The following is a 16001-nucleotide window of genomic DNA, read 5'->3' as shown; positions in this document are numbered from 1 at the left end:
CTTTGTTTCAGCCGCTTGGAGTAATGTTGAAATTAAGTGTTATTTCATGTGTTTTTTGCACAGGATTGATATAAATAAGGGTAGATCTGTTAGTTTTTAATGTTCTGTTAGGTTTCCGTTGTATTACAGAATAGCCATGTCTGTCTCTTTCTCATAAACACAAGATGTGCTTTTTTTGTTAATATGAATTCTGAATAGAAATAATTTACATTCATCACATTTCATACTGATTCTGTGACGGTATTTATGAAAGCAGTAGTGCAATGCCAAGTTTAACTGACTTTAACAACATAAAGGAAGTGTGATGTGTTTATTTATGTATTTCCTGTTTCGTAACCAAGTCTTTTCTGATTTTAATATTTCCTTAGTTAAGATCACAATGTATCTGTGTAGCTTGAATACACTGAATTTGGTTACCAGATATCAGAGCTACCAAAAGAATATAGTCCTGAAACAAGCAGTAAATCCAGGAAGAAAAAGGGTTGTGATGGAGGAGTTTGAGCAGCAAGGGGAGCAAAAGAGCAAACAACAGATTTCACCAGGGACGTCAAACTCTGTTCCCAGAGAGCCACAGTCCTGCTGAGCTTAAACTTAAACTGTAGGAGAGAGTTTGTTCATTTTACAGTCCCACTTACACTTTATTAATAAGTCATAAATGTGCATGCTGCACTCTGAAATGAACAGACTCTCTAGTAAAGTGAGCTAGGTAAGCCTGGGTATATTTGCTATGCTAATCTTCTACATAAACAACTTTTTTCCATTCACATCCACTGGATAGGTCATGAACACTGTTTTAGAAGAATCATTTGAGTCAATGATTTATTAGTTATCTCATTTCAGAAAGGGCTTTTACCACCTAATGCTAAATTGCATAACAAATAATAGCAAATAAAGTGCCTTGAGTTTTTTTTAATCATCATATATTCTCTCTGAATATATTTTAATCACATTAACCTGAAGAAATGCTGACGTTTCAGGTTTCTGACCTGTGGAACACTTATTTTGACTCTTTTCTGCCACACAGACCCTATTGTCTTGACTAAAGCAACAAAGTATCAGTGATTAGTTGATAAGGAAGTGAAACCCTTACAAAAGGGATTTTTGAGAAGTCTTTTTCTCTGACTTGTCTCGTGGTCATTCCTTTTTAAAGGCATCATTCTGAAAGTGAAAGTAAAGGTTAGATTGTTGAAGAAACAGTAAAGATGGATTCACTATTTGTGGAAGAACTTAACTGTCCTGTGTGTTATGAAATCTTCAAGGATCCTGTTGTTTTATCATGTAGTCACAGTTTCTGTAAAGAGTGTCTTCAACGGTTCTGGAGAACCAAGGACACTCAGGAGTGTCCTGTCTGCAGGAGAAGATCCTCGAGGGATGATCCTCCAACTAATCTTGTGTTAAGAAACGTGTGCGAGTCGTTTCTGAAGGAGAGGAACGAGAAGTGTTCGTCAGGATCTGAGGGGATCTGCAGTTCACACGGTGAGAAACTCAAACTCTTCTGTCTGGAGGACAAACAACCGGTGTGTTTAGTGTGTAGAGATTCACAAACACACGACAACCACAAATTCAGACCCATCAGTGAAGAGGTTTCATCATATAAGGTAAGAGAAATGTACATTTCTTTATTTGAGTAGGCTTAGCTTTCGATCACATATAATGTGTTATCATATTCATGTGTTTTCTCAGCAGCTGATCCGTTTTGTGTTTTCATTTCCTTGAAATCTAGGAGAAGCTAAATATAGCACTGAAATCCTTACAAGCGAAACTTAAACACAAAGAGAACATTAGAGGGGAATTTGAGAAAACAGTTCAACACATCAAGGTGAGGAAACGGTCTAATCAATTATTTAAACAGGGAGTGCAAGGGGTATCGTGTAAAAAATAAGAAAACTTTTTTTTTTAAATCAAGATTAAAGCAATAACTCTGTATTCGACATGTAACCATTCTAAGTGGAACAATTGAAGGGAAGGAAGTGGTCAAGATTGTAGCAAATGTGAAGGCGAAACGTGCTCACAAGACTTGGGTTGCAAAGGAGTGGAAAATGGGAGTCTATAGCAACTCAAATATCTTGAAAATCTTGGTGTAAAACAAAACCTTTGTGTAAATGATGTGATGTGTGTTGGATGAGATGATTGAAGAGAATATGATTGATTTCAGTCTCAAGCTGAGCACACAGAGCGTCAGATTAAACAGCAGTTTGAGAAGCTTCATCAGTTTCTCAGAGATGAAGAAGAAGATGCAATCACTGCACTGAGGGAGGAAGAGGAGCAGAAGAAGCAGATGATGAAGGAGAAGCTGGAGGAGATCAACAGACACATCTCAGCTCTTTCACACACAATCAAAGACACAGAGGAGACGATGGAAGCCAATGACATCTCCTTTCTACAGGTCTGACTTCAGATCATTGATTGATTGATTGATTGATTGAGTTGTTGCTGATCAATGGTGTGTTTGTTCTGCAGGAGTTTCCAGTGTCAATGGAAAGGTGAGTGATCTGCTGGTGTCTCTGGTCTCTCTGCTTCTGAAGTCAAAGGTCAGTCCTGATCCTGAATGTTCTTCCAGAGTCCAGATCCCATCAGAGCCGGATCCACAGACTCCTTCTGGAGCCTTGATTCATGTGCCACGATACTTAGGAAACCTTCCCTTCAGAGTCTGGAAGAAGATGAGGGACATCATCCAATACAGTGAGTCTGGAGATGACCTGTGCTCTTAAACATACACTGGACACGACACATCCTGGAATATTCATAACATTTAATTCATAATAATCTGTGTTTGGTTCACTCATGATCATTACATGAACATCAGAATAAAAGCATCTGTTGATTGTTCTGTTTCTCATCAGCTCCTGTGATTCTGGATCCAAACACGGCTCATGCATCTCTCGTCCTCTCTGATGATCTGACCAGTGTGAAAGACCGCTGGAACAAACATCCGCTTCCTGATAATCCAGAGAGATTGGACAGCTATCCCTGTGTTCTGGGTTCGGAGGGGTTTAACTCGGGAACACACTGCTGGGACGTGGAGGTTGAAGGGAATTCCTACTGGATTCTTGGAGTAACGACAGCATCGAACCAAAGGAAGGGACGTGAGTTCTTTGACACTGACGTGTGGAGTGTGCAGTACGGACTTTATATAAGGTCCGGTTTTCCTGTTGAACAGGGTCTTGAGTGTGTGAGAGTGTATCTGGACTATGACAGAGGAATGGTGTTGTTCTCCGATCCTGTAACTAACACACGTCTACACACATTCACAACCACCTTCACCGACACGGTCTTTCCGTTCTTCGAAACCGCTTCCTCTCTCAGAGTCTTGCCGTTCAAAATGTAGTAAAAGTTACAGCTGGATCAAAGCTTTCATCTTTTCCAGTCACCATGTTTCCAATATTGAATCCATATCACATAAGTAAGAGTGCTGTTGATCTGAACATCAGCACTACAAAACTATGGTTGTTTTAATTTAAAGGATCAAAGCATCAGAGGACTCTTTTAACCAAAACTTGGTGGCTATTAATTGTGTGAGTGATTAATCTGGCGCCCTTGGTTTACTTCCTCCCGGTTTGTTATAATAATGTGGCTCAACAGGCTTCTTACATGGATTATACCTCTTCTTATCATCCATTCAGTGACACTGATGATCAAACTGATTAAATAACGTATGGTAGCTACCAGCAACAGTGTTAGTATCTGTTATTCATATTAATCTAGATACAAAATAGATGCTAGTATAAATTGAAATGTTTGCATTTCTAACCACTAGATGTCACTGTCAGCCATAATTAATATATTCCAGTCCTGTCAGTAACATTGTTTTATGGCATTTACATACTGTAAGATGAAACAGAATTTACATTGTTTACAACACTGACATTGTATGATACGGCTGTTCAATCCAGTATTGTATAATGTGCATGAATATTATGAAGTGTATATGATATGAGCACATGAGGATAATCAGGCTTGATATTCAGTTGCCCTGCCACTTTGTGCAAAAAGATGAAAAGCTATCATAGAAAGTAAACATTGTGGAAGAAAAGCATCTTCCATAAATTCATTGAAATCAAGTGAATGTGTCTGACAGTGATTGTTCAGTTTCTATGTTGTGACGTCAGAGATAAGAAGTCAGTAGACTCATTGGCCATCTGACGACCTTGCTGTCTCTGATTTTGTTACTTTAATTGTGGCTGGCAACTAAGTAACTGAGAAAATGACAGTTAGAATTCTTCATCTTCACTAAGAGGGAAAAAAAGACAGAAGCTGACTAAAATATGTTTGCTTTGAGAGTTAGTCTTTTGATGGCCACTAGATGTCACTGTCAGATAATTACTGTGAGCTGCCAAGGTTTATTATAAGTATGCATGGCCTTTACAGTGCTCACTTTAAATTAAATTAAATTAAATTAAATTAAATTAAATTAAATTAAATTAAATTAAATTAAATTAAATTAAATTAAATTAAATTAAATTAAATTCGGGCACACAACAATACCACAGATTAAATTAAATCCAGAGTTATTAATTATAGATACAGCTTTCAATACTCACTTGAAACCCTTCAGTTAAATTCAGCATAATAAATTATGCATTTATCTTACAATGTTAAATTAAATTACATTGCATAACATTAAATTAAATAGTATAAGGGCACACAACAATACCACAGAATTATTTTAATAATTTAAATTAATAAAAACATTTATTTTGTCTTTATTTTCTACATCTAAAACTTTTTACACCAGAAATAATGCATCACTTTTCTTACAATACAAAACGAACATAAAATCAAACAGATGTTGCCTGTTTGAGTGCATGAAAAGATAGTTATGTTTACATACAACATTTTTTCTGCTTACATTTATATAGGCTCCATTACAGTGTAAATAGTAAGTGTGGTAAACAGAGGTGTATTTTGACTTGCAGTTGGATGTTAACACATTTGCTTGCTTGAATACGTTTTATTTGAGGAAAAACAGCGGCATGTTATGTTTCAGTTCTTGTTGAGATGAAAACAGAAATGATCAAATTCGTTTTTTTTTCTGTTGTTTTTCACGTCAGACCGTTCAGTCCAGGATTAAATGCATCCTGTCCCTTCATCTGAAGTGCGCCCACCTCTTGTTGCACTCAGTAATTTAGTTCTTTTTTTCCCCCTCTATAATGCTCTATTTTAAAATCCTCCAACTCTTCACAGCAGTCATTTTCCACAACATTATAATCACATGTATGTAGACCTTAATGCACTGACCAAATAGTGCTTGACAAAATGTAATGGGATTATTTCCTATGAGGGGAAAATAGTTTCCAGGAAGTGCCACGGCTCTTGATGGACATGCTTATTGATGTATGACCTCCTGGTATTTGGCACTTTGTCATTAATAGGTTCAAACTCTGCTTGGAAAATAGCAATGATTTCTCAGAACGATTTGTATTAACGGTCTTTGAACTTTTGCTTTGATTAGTGGAGTCAAAAAAGCATTTATCAGATATTATTTACAATACTGAAACAGAAACCTGAGACGCATATATTCGGTCTTCTGACCTTCAGGTAAAGTTCAGCATGAGAATGAATGCCAAATGTGATTTTGGGAAAGGCCAGATGTTGGATGGCTCAAGCGGTTTTCCGATTCCATCCATTCAGGCAAATGCAATTTGCTAACAGCTTCCTAAAATAACCTACAATCCCATTTCTTTTCAAATCACATGAAGGGAAGGTAAAAAGTCTTATTTGCTGAATGGTACTTGAAATTGTATTATCAGTGGGGCTTCGCTAAATTAGCCAATTTAAAAACAACTGGGTTTAAAGGAGACTGGAAAACTATGTTCACTCCCATATCCGCCTTTGTGTGCTCAGAGAGGCTCAGAGAGCTCAGGTGACGAAACGCAGTTTTCTCTTGCAGGGCGGTTCCACTATTACTTTAAAAGAGTTCAAACTGACCAGGATAATTGGTCTGTTAGCTTCAGATTTTTTTTTTCCGCTTTCTTTATGTAACAATTATGTTCACAGTTATGTAACAAGCCTCTTCTGTTTGCATTAATTCACAATTCTTAAAAATGCTTAAAGGAATAGTTCACCCCCCAAAAAAGCTAAATTTGCTGAAAATATATTTGCAGTGAATGGGTGCCGTCAGAATGAGAGACCAAACAGTCCATCAGATAATGTCTTTTGAAGTGAAAAGCTGCATGTTTGTAAGAAAATGTGTTTTTATCAGCTGTTTGGACTCTCATTCTGACGGCACCCATTCACTGCAGAGCATCCATTCGTGAGTGAATGATGTAATGCCAAATTTCTTCAAATCTATTCTGATTAATGACTTGTGATAGTGAGTACATTTTCAGCAGGCCTTTATTTTTGAGTGAACTACTTCTAAAATCTGATTTTCTACAGTGTTTTTGAGATTGACAAATTGTTTGGTAGTACTTTAGGTTGTGAACAACACAGTCTCACTGCTTTACTTCACTCAGCAACACGTCACCACAGGACTAACCAACAACAACACTTCACACAGACATTAAGCAAAGGGAAATTCCTTCTGTTTAGATTTGTTTTACTATATGTACTTGACACATTTATATTTTGGAGTATTTTGTATATTGTTTTACTGTATTTCATTCGACTTCGTTTCATGTAGCACCAGTTGAGTGCACTTACAAAAATTCTTCTTCAGAAAATAAGCTAGCACAACTCTTACATTTTGTCAAATTAAACATAATTAATTTGCATTCAGCCCACAGTAATCAGTTTGTGTTTGGACTAGATGTATCATTTTGATTTTGAACTGAAACTGGCCAGGGGATGCATAATTCCCAGCATGCTTTGCATGGGAATCAATGGCGAGAGTGAATGTTGAATGTAAATTCAATATTAGATTTAAATGTTATTGTATGTGTTTTTGAGAAATGGGCAATATTGAACAGTAGGAGATTTTCTAACTCAATCATTAGGGAATGACTGCTTAGTATGCTGCTGTGTGTTATTACTTAGCGGGCTTGCGGGGGTCAGGTAAAAATGAGCATGTGAATCATGTGCATGCATAGAATCAATAATTTGGTCACTTTAAATATTTTACTTCATTACATTAAATAAATGGGAACAAATGTTCTGACAGAATCATTTTACTGAAGACTAGGAGGAATAATGATGTTGATACATCTTAACTGATTACAATTATTTCAATTTAAAGCACTTTTTTTTCAGTGCATGCTGGATCCTCTGCTTTGACATTGAGAGTTTGTAACCTCCTGCACCCTTAGAGATGGGTTGTCAGTAAACAACATCAACATGCGGGTAGAGACGGCAAAACTGAGAGAAAAGGGGGCATGTTGACAAAGAGATAGAGAGTGGAACGACGCTGTGTTGAAACTGGTTTGTCAAGGCTGTGTCTGGTTCTAACATTGACCAGTCCACTACAGCTAGTGGCAAATGAGTGACTGAACTCAAAACAAACACTGGAACGCATATGACCTGAAAAACTAACAGCCAGAACCTGTTGATAATACACCAACAATAAACAGTGATTATAAGGATTATTGTTCGGCATAATGAAACATTTTAAGAGAAGGAAAAAATGAAAGAGTAAATGGTGCACTTGTAAAGACGGGATGATCTATAGGTTTGCCTGCATGCCAGAAAGGGCATGGTATTTATACAGTCCAAAGTACAACAGTAAGTATTTAATAGAAATGTTTTGCATTTGTTAAACCTTCTTACTTCACCATAGTATTGCAGAAAAGCAGTGGAAAGAAGGGATCTGGTCTGATCTAGATCTTTTTGCTGATTGGATGATGATGATGTAAAACCAGAACTGATCTTGCAGCGGACTCATATTTTTAGTCGGAGAAATACACCCTCTGAAAGGAATTTTCCTCCAAATATCCTCACCCTCAGGCCATCAAAGATGTAGATGAGTTTGTTTATTGGAACAGATTTGAAGAAATGTATCATTCCATCACTTGCTCAGCAATAGTTCCTCTGCAGTGAATGGGTGCCGTCAGAATGAGCGTCCAAACAGCTGATAAAAACATCACAATAATCCACACCACTCCAGTCCATCATTTAGTCTGGTGAAGAGAAAAGCTGCATGTTTGTAAGAGACAAATCCATCAAGATGTTTTTTTTTTTTTTACTTCAAACCGTTGCTTCCGGGCAAAAAGTCCCCTATTTATATTTATTGCTTTCTCCAGTGAAAAATAATTTTGTCTGAAATAGAAGATCAAAAAAAAAAAAATAAAAAATGCCCCAAAAGAGTTTACACAAATATGTTGGTGGATTTTGATGTGAGGAGAACAAGAGGGAATAAACTTTTTCACTAGACAATGGATTATCAACTTTTATTTTTTTTTCGCCAGAAACAATGGTTTAAAGTTAAAATAATAGTTTCTTATAGACATGCAGCTTTTCTAATCACATGGAGTGGTGAGTTATCAGATGTTTGGACTCTAATTCTGACGGCACCCATTCACTGCAGAGGATCCACTGCTGATGTAATGCTACATTTCTCCAAATCTGTTCGGATGAAGAAGCATAATTTTGTCTAAGCTGACAGTCTCGTCTATGTAACATTTTGTCTGCATACTTATCTCATTTTGAGTATTGTCCCTTCTGCGTGCCTCTTTGTTTTTCTTCTGGGGGCTATAGTTGATAATTGGCTAAACTGACCCAGAAGTGTCTATTAATGAGTACAGACTCTGTAAATCTAAAGCCAATATAGTATGGAAAATCTGTTGACCTTCTGGCCCTGGACACAAATAAGGAATCTGATGATGTAAAGGTGACTTGTCAAATAAAAATATTATATATAAATAAACAAGTCATGAAATGTTAATGGATGGAGTTTTTTTTTTTTTTTAATCATTGCAAGCAGCTGTTTAATACACTGTTTAATGTACTTGTAAGCAGCTGTTTAATACACTGTTTAATGTACTTGTAAGCAGCTGTTTAATACACTGTTTAATGTACTTGTAAGCAGCTGTTTAATACACTGTTTAATGTACTTGTAAGCAGCTGTTTATGTACTTGTAGAACTCTGAAAGGGTGATTAGCAGGTTAATATAAACCATTTTGCCTGGACCTCTATTTAAAGTAATTCACTTTACAGTATTGTTTACTATATACAGCACATAATAATCTAATAACATACATAACATACAAGATTCCCCTGTTTCCATTTGAAACGTATCATAATCCTGTAAATCCAGGTTTATTAGGAATGATACAAACAACATCAAGATGAAGGTAACATAACACAGGTACATCTTATCAACCCAGACTAAAGAACAAAAATTAAATCTTGATATCTGCCTTAGCAGCTTGTTGCTACTCTCAGGATGTTTTGGCCATTGCTTTAGCTCCAAGAATCTTCATCCATCATAAATTAGACATTCTGCCTTTAATAAACAGGCTGTTTGGCCATTTCCACCAAACTTTGTGTTTCACCCAGCTTTGAAATGCAGAAAACCACCAGGAGAACTTGTTCGAAAGGGAAAATGTTCAGAACCGCCACCAAATTAGCAATGTCCATCAAAATGTAACAGCAGAAGCCTCTTTCTCTCTCTCTCAATTATCCAAATTGGTCCAAATGTGGAGGATGAACAGTTTCCCAGTTTCATTCAGTCATGCGGAACAAAATGATGAACCATTTGCCATTATAATACATATTTACAGTTATATACAACATCACTGATATCTTCTCATCACAGAGTGATTTTTATATGGAAATGTATTGTGTTTGTGCACCAGAGAGTGTTTACTCTAGGCATAGACAACAATTACTTTATATAAAGCCATATATTTTGACCATGTCATAATGACTTTGATTGGACGACCAACTCGGAACAAAAAGAATATGTGTGTTAAAAGGGGGAAAAAAATCCATCCAAGTTTCTGATTTTATATGGACTGGCTGCTTGGCTGTGGTCCAGGTCGGTGGTTTTCCAATTTATCGCAGGCTTCAGCCTTCAAACCAATGGACTGAAAAGGAAAAGGTAGGTATAGGATTTCAGAAAGCAAAAACAATAGAAAGAATAAAGCCTTAAGCCTTGCAGCAACAATTATAAGAATCTATTCTTCAAATGCAGTTCAGATGTAATCTGAGTATTTGTTTTCCTTCAGATCTACTTTTAAGGGGCATTTATGTACTGTACAGAACAACCAGTTGAGATCTACATGCCTTCAGCAGTGTCCTAGAGTCCATTATGCAATAGTGAACATTTAATAGAAATGTTGTTTTATAATGCTATGGCATATACCAGCATTCAAAGCTTCCATGTTTCTCAACATTCTAAATGTATTCTAATTAGAATGTTTGGAATGTTGACGCTGCCTGAGAATGGAACATGTCCCTGGTTGTTTTGTGTTTATGATCTATATCATTTCTTTGAGGACAAGGTTTCATAATCTGATGACTGAGGTGTGTTGGGCCAGACCTGTTTGATTGGAGAAGATTTAGTGATTCGATGTTCTCTGCTGTTTGCTCTGATAAGCCTGACATTTATGACCATTATCGATGAGCATCCTTCCCTCTTTTGTCATAGTGCTATATGTGATAAAATGAAGGCCTTAGAGAAACTACTGAATGCTGGTTTGTCAGTGAAGTTTACAAATACATTGCAAAAAATAATCAGCATCAAATTCATAGGCAGATGAGTAAAGACATGAACATTTTAATTGGAAATTCAAAAAACTTCATTGTTAGAGTAGCCAATTCCAAATTAATTTAAATGCAAATTAAATTAGAATTTAATTTACGTTTTAGTAATTAGTTGTAATGTTATGTGCTTTGTTACTTTTTTATTGGTTTTTGTAAATATTTCTGTTAGCTTTATTTTTATTTCATTTTGAGTCGTTTGTTTAAATAAGCCCATTTCTGCCACAAAGTAATTGCAATTTTTTTTATTCGACAATTCTGACTTTTCCCCCACACAATTGTGAATTTACATGTGAATTAGATTTTTTATTTTTATTTTTTAATTGTGTGATAAACTCGCAATCATGAGTACGAATTACGGGATATGCACTTGCAATTGTGAAAAAAATAGTTGAAACTGAGAGATACAAACTCACAATCCTAAGCTTATATTTTGCAATACGAAATTGTTTTCTCCGAATTGTGAATATAAATTCACAATTGTCAGTTATGAAATCCATTTCCAAAAACGGACTATTTTCTCAGAGAATTGCAAATTTATGTCTCACAATTCTGACTTTATAACACAACAATGTGTTTGTATCTCACAATTCTGGGTTGTTTTGCATCTCACAATTGCATCTCACAATTTCGACTATATTTCTCGCAATTGCCAGTGTATGTCCCATATAAAAAATAAAAATAAATCTACATTTTGAGGTGTAAACTTGCAATTCTGAGAAATAAAGCTAGAATTGAGAGTTTTCCTATTAGAATCTGAGAAGAAAAAAATCCTCTCACAAATATGGGTTATAAAGTCAGAATTGTGAGATAAACATTCGCAATGACCTTTTTTAACACTGACATTGACCCTGGTCTTCATTCTAAGTGGCTCCATTGTTTTAAAGAGGATTCTAAGGATGTGTTTAATAATCAAAGGCCCTTACCTGATAGGTCTGGACATGGTTGTTGAAATCAAAGCTCCTTGGAGGGAAGAAGGCCTCGTTCTGTTGGTTCCTGCTGAGGTGCTCACGACCAGGGTGACCGTTGCTGACCCCGTTGACCTTGTGGATGCACAACACTTGCTGGAAGCTCCGCTTGAAGTTGTCTGACAGAAAGCTGTAGAGCAGAGGATTGGCGCAGCTGTTGACGTAGGTCAGGATGACGGTGAGAAAGTAGATGCCGGTCATGAGGCTGTTCTCCGGGAGGGTGCTGATCAGGTTGAGGATGTTGATGATGAAAAACGGCAGCCAGCACAGGACAAACACCACCACGATGATCACCACCATTCTCGTCACTTTCTTCTCAGACCTGCCGCGTTTGGAGAGTCCCGCTCGCGCACTAGCTGACTTTACCTTGATTACAATGAGCAGGTAGCAAAGACAGATAACCATAAGTGGGAAGAAGAAACCTAGTATGGCGGTGTAGAGGATGAAAGCGGTCGACCACACATCACGCGGTTCGGGCCAGCTCAGGTTGCAGGTGTTGAGCTCCGGCTGAACGTCACAGTAAATGATGACTGGCAGCGTTAGCAGACAGGACAGTGCCCATACCATGCTATTTATCACCTTGGCAACTCTGGGCCGCCGCCACCGCGCGCTGCGGATAGGATGCACCACAGCCATATAGCGATCAATGCTCATTACTGTCAGACAGAATGTGCTAGTAAATTGACTGATGGAGTCTGTCCACATCAGAATACGACAGAGGAAGTTGCCAAACGGCCAATAGGTGAGCACGTTGTGGGCGGTGAGAAATGGAAGTCCCAGGATGTACAGCTCGTCGGCCACTGCCAGGTTTAAAATGTACATGTTTGTGACCGTTTTCATTTTGGTGTAGCGCAGGACCACGAAAATGGCCAGAGAGTTGCCCGTCAAACCCACGACAAAAACCACGAGGTAGATAACGGCCAGAATCTTTGTGCTGTCCTCCTCGGCCATCGAGCTCCCATTCAGTTGGTGAAAAGTATTATTGAATTCATTGGACTGGTTTGCGTAGTCTGAGATCGAGGTGTTGCACATGGACCCCTGGGTTGCCATATTTAGATACAGGCACCGATTTGGCAAGGAACCGCTGATTTTTGAGTCACCAAAGGGCTATAAAGAACAAAATGAGAAAAGTGGTTTATCTCAGCACCATGATATTTAAAATAAGAAATTAAACTTGCTCGTTTGACTAAAAATCCATACAAAAAAAAAAGACATTATGTGATAAGTTTATCAATTATATTCCTTTAACACAATGCAATGCTTGAATCGAAATATGGGAAAATCTATATGGAAAATTCCTTCAAACACAATGCACTGAGCTGCATTTGTACAGATTTTATTAGTGCACAGAAAAATCATAAAACATGATTAAAACTTGAATTAAACAATTATGAGAGAATGTTGACTTGGAAATACCTTCCAAATTCAGTATAGTTCATAAGAATAAGTCGGAGGCTCAACAAGATTTTCAATCCTAACAATAAAGGTTCCTCAATGGTTCTTTGGGGTAAAAGATGTTTTTTTTTTCACGTCAGATCAGCATATTGTGCATTAATGGTTTTATGAAGATCTAGAAAATAAGCACCTTTTTTTTTCTTCTAAGGCATTTGGTTGTAAAATTTTAGCCTATTTTCTGACATGCAGCACTTCTACTTGTACCCCTTTTTTTCTTTCTTTTTTTCCCCATAGACATTAGAATAAAAGTTTGTTACCCCAACAACAACCCCAACAAAAATGTCAAAGGCTTTTCCCCAGTTATTTGGCATTTTTTCGTGTTTCAAAAACATGTATATTCATATCGCATTGTCATTGCATGAACAATGTAGTTGTTGTTTATGGGTTGCATGACCTTGACTTTTAAGTGGCCCTCGCGCTGGATATGAGACGTGCAAAGTGAACAGAGCGACACAAATGTGTTGCACAAATAAAGCACAGCCTCAGAAATGCGCTGGACCTTAAATCGAAACAAAGGGTAACGATGTCACTGTTATGAGTACAAACAGTCCAGTGGACACTAATTAATATGACCCGTCCGCATTTCCCCGCACAGGTGAATAGTTAACTTGTCTTCTATGCCACACGCTTCGCATCTTTGGGCCAGCTTTAAAATAGTACGGTAGACGGTCTAGTTAATCACGAGCCCTTGCTCAGCTTGCGAATCATCTATGGTGCACGTGCAGATCTCTTTGTGCAGGGTGGTCCTATTCGCCAATTAGGCCTATATAGGCTATAGGCTAATATAAGATTTCAAACATTTTAATAGTTACGATTTACTGGGTGCGAATTTTCACTTAACAGTTCGCTGAGGGAATAACCATTGCATTCAAGCATTGTCATTTTAATATAGTATATATATCAATCAATCAATCAATCGATAGCTGTAGCTCAAGTCACTTCACCCCTAAAATTACTCATGGAAATTCCTTACAGAACTTCTTTTCGCATTTATTTAAATATAAATGTAATATAATGGTTAATTATGAAATATCTATATAGAAATTCAGCTCTAGAAAGTCATTGTGATTTACTGCCTTTAATGGGCAAACTAACAACATTTTTATATGTTTAAACTAGCATTAATCAAAGTGTAAATTTAGCTCTCTTATTTGCAGTAGATGATCACTCCAATCAAAACAGCTCACATGCCTTTGTAGCAATATAGGTAAAGTTTTCACAGAAAAAAAAAATGCAATTGGAATTAAAGTTGATAACACGACTATTTCCACTAAATACCATGCAAAGTATTAGGCTTAATTCGGTCACAGAATCACTCTTATTTAATTATAGCAACCCTACCTCAAACGCAGTGCGCGGTCCTCTGGGTTTCAGAAGCACTTCCACTAATTGATCAGACTCTTCTCCGTTTCTGTGATCAATAAAGATTAGATGACTCAATGTCTCTTTGTCTAAGATCCAACATCAAGAGCCAGCACATCACCTTCATCCCCGATTCCAGCTTAAATGAGTTCACTACAAGGCGTTTTGTTGCGGTGCGCGCATAATCCGCATCGTTTTTCTTCAAGAAAACCACAAGATTATAACATCCACATCTGGCCAACCATTTAGGCAACTATCTGTACAGCTAATAAATGTCTAAATGTACTTGTAGTGTTTTCCTCCGTGGAGCGTCTGACTCATTCAGATTGGTTCAGGTGGAGAGGTGCTGCTCTCTCCACGCGCGCGCGGCTTTATAGTCTTCTGCGCGCAACAGGACCAGAGCACAGCACTTCATACGTCACAGGCACAAACCAGCTTCTGTTTTTCTGACCTAGGCTATATCCCTATAGTCATGCATGGATCTGCACGTTGCACCGAGCTCCTAATGGTGATTTTACTGATAGTCTTCACTGAAGTATATAAATGTGTCATTCCCCGGTGAAGCAGGTGTCAGGTCATATAACTGTCGCACAACGAAAACGCAGCAGTGTAACATTTTATGGTCTTTTTTACTACGCCTTTGAAAAACACACTACTGTACATGTGCCTTAGACAAACTTGCATTTTCTAAAGTGCTAATTCTTCTTGTACCTACTAGAAATTAAAAGACATAGCCTATATGTATCAAATTAAAAACTAATTGGATTTTATTTGTTCTCCATTAAGTGTCTTAAAGTATTTTTTCTATGCAATACAGGAGTGTTTAGTGCTTAGTATTGTGAGTTCTCCAGACATTTGTCCTTTTTGAAAGGGTCAGATGTCTCGATTGTTAATCTTTACTGGCAGGGTGAACAACCCAGTGTTCAAAACCGCCGAAAAACTCTTTTGTTTGAGTATTTTAAAGCCATATTTTACAGATGTAAGAAATGGCAAGGGTGTGTATGCCTGCATTCCACTCTCACAATATAGAGCTGCAGAGCTCCAATAGCGAATTGAGGTTTACTATGCAGTAAAAGAGAAATGATTTGTGTTTTATTTGATCAGAAGGCTCCGATGCCAGTTAAGATTATACTAAGTTTTTTTACATTTTACATTTGTGCCAATTTCCGGATGGTTTTCAGCATTTAAAGGTAGAACCTGGATCTCCATTGTGGAAGTCTAGTTGAATATAATTGAATATTTATTTATATTTAATTGTTGTACTTGCAGTTTGGACATTTCTGATTTCACTCAAACACAGCTAATAATATTGCCTTAAATATGTATAAAATATACAGTAGGTTAAAATATGGTCTTCTCATAACTGATAAACACATTGTAGTTGTTGGGAATTTTTTTTTTTTTTTTACTGTTTCCTTGGCAATGAACAAGCTAATGTGTGTGTTTATGTGACTGGCAGATTTTATAAGAGCATGTTCCTCACTAACGTTCAGTTTCCACCCAGTGATGTCTCTGCATGCACGGATGTGAGACAGTTACATCAGTGATCCGTGCAGCTTTCTTATCACAGTGGCTTACGC

General features: G+C 37.2%; 2 protein-coding genes across 2 annotated transcripts; one reads left to right on the top strand and one right to left on the bottom strand.

Annotated features, from left to right (window-relative positions):
- Positions 1 to 1153: 1153 nt before the first annotated feature.
- LOC113067817 (tripartite motif-containing protein 35-like) lies at positions 1154 to 3328 on the top strand. The gene is made up of 6 exons (XM_026240294.1): positions 1154 to 1598; positions 1724 to 1819; positions 2156 to 2386; positions 2461 to 2483; positions 2561 to 2682; positions 2844 to 3328. The coding sequence occupies exons 1-6, from the start codon at positions 1203 to 1205 to the stop codon at positions 3326 to 3328; spliced, it is 1353 nt and encodes a 450-aa protein (XP_026096079.1). The 5' UTR covers positions 1154 to 1202.
- A 6341-nt stretch (positions 3329 to 9669) lies between these two features.
- On the bottom strand, positions 9670 to 12714 carry LOC113067784 (somatostatin receptor type 5-like). The gene is made up of 2 exons (XM_026240248.1): positions 11563 to 12714; positions 9670 to 9960 (listed from the first exon to the last, which is right to left on the bottom strand). Exons 1-2 carry the CDS (start codon positions 12652 to 12654, stop codon positions 9880 to 9882), a joined length of 1173 nt encoding a protein of 390 aa, XP_026096033.1. The 5' UTR covers positions 12655 to 12714; the 3' UTR covers positions 9670 to 9879.
- Positions 12715 to 16001: the final 3287 nt, after the last annotated feature.

The sequence above is a fragment of the Carassius auratus genome, linkage group LG28B (genome assembly GCF_003368295.1).
Source record: "Carassius auratus strain Wakin linkage group LG28B, ASM336829v1, whole genome shotgun sequence".
NCBI classification, from domain to species: domain Eukaryota; kingdom Metazoa; phylum Chordata; class Actinopteri; order Cypriniformes; family Cyprinidae; genus Carassius; species Carassius auratus.
The sequence above is the reverse complement of the archived record's forward strand: the minus strand, read 5'-3'. Positions and strand labels throughout refer to the sequence as shown.

Bases quoted from the DNA above. Each gene is read 5' to 3' on its own strand.
- LOC113067817 (XM_026240294.1), top strand. From the start codon at position 1,203: ATGGATTCACTATTTGTGGAAGAACTTAACTGTCCTGTGTGTTATGAA. The intron at 1,599-1,723 runs GTAAGAGAAATG...CTTGAAATCTAG, and splicing joins AAGAGGTTTCATCATATAAG to GAGAAGCTAAATATAGCACT. The intron at 2,484-2,560 runs GTGAGTGATCTG...ATGTTCTTCCAG, and splicing joins TTTCCAGTGTCAATGGAAAG to AGTCCAGATCCCATCAGAGC.
- LOC113067784 (XM_026240248.1), bottom strand. From the start codon at position 12,654: ATGGCAACCCAGGGGTCCATGTGCAACACCTCGATCTCAGACTACGCA. The intron at 9,961-11,562 runs GTAAGGGCCTTT...TTTCCTTTTCAG, and splicing joins ACCATGTCCAGACCTATCAG to TCCATTGGTTTGAAGGCTGA.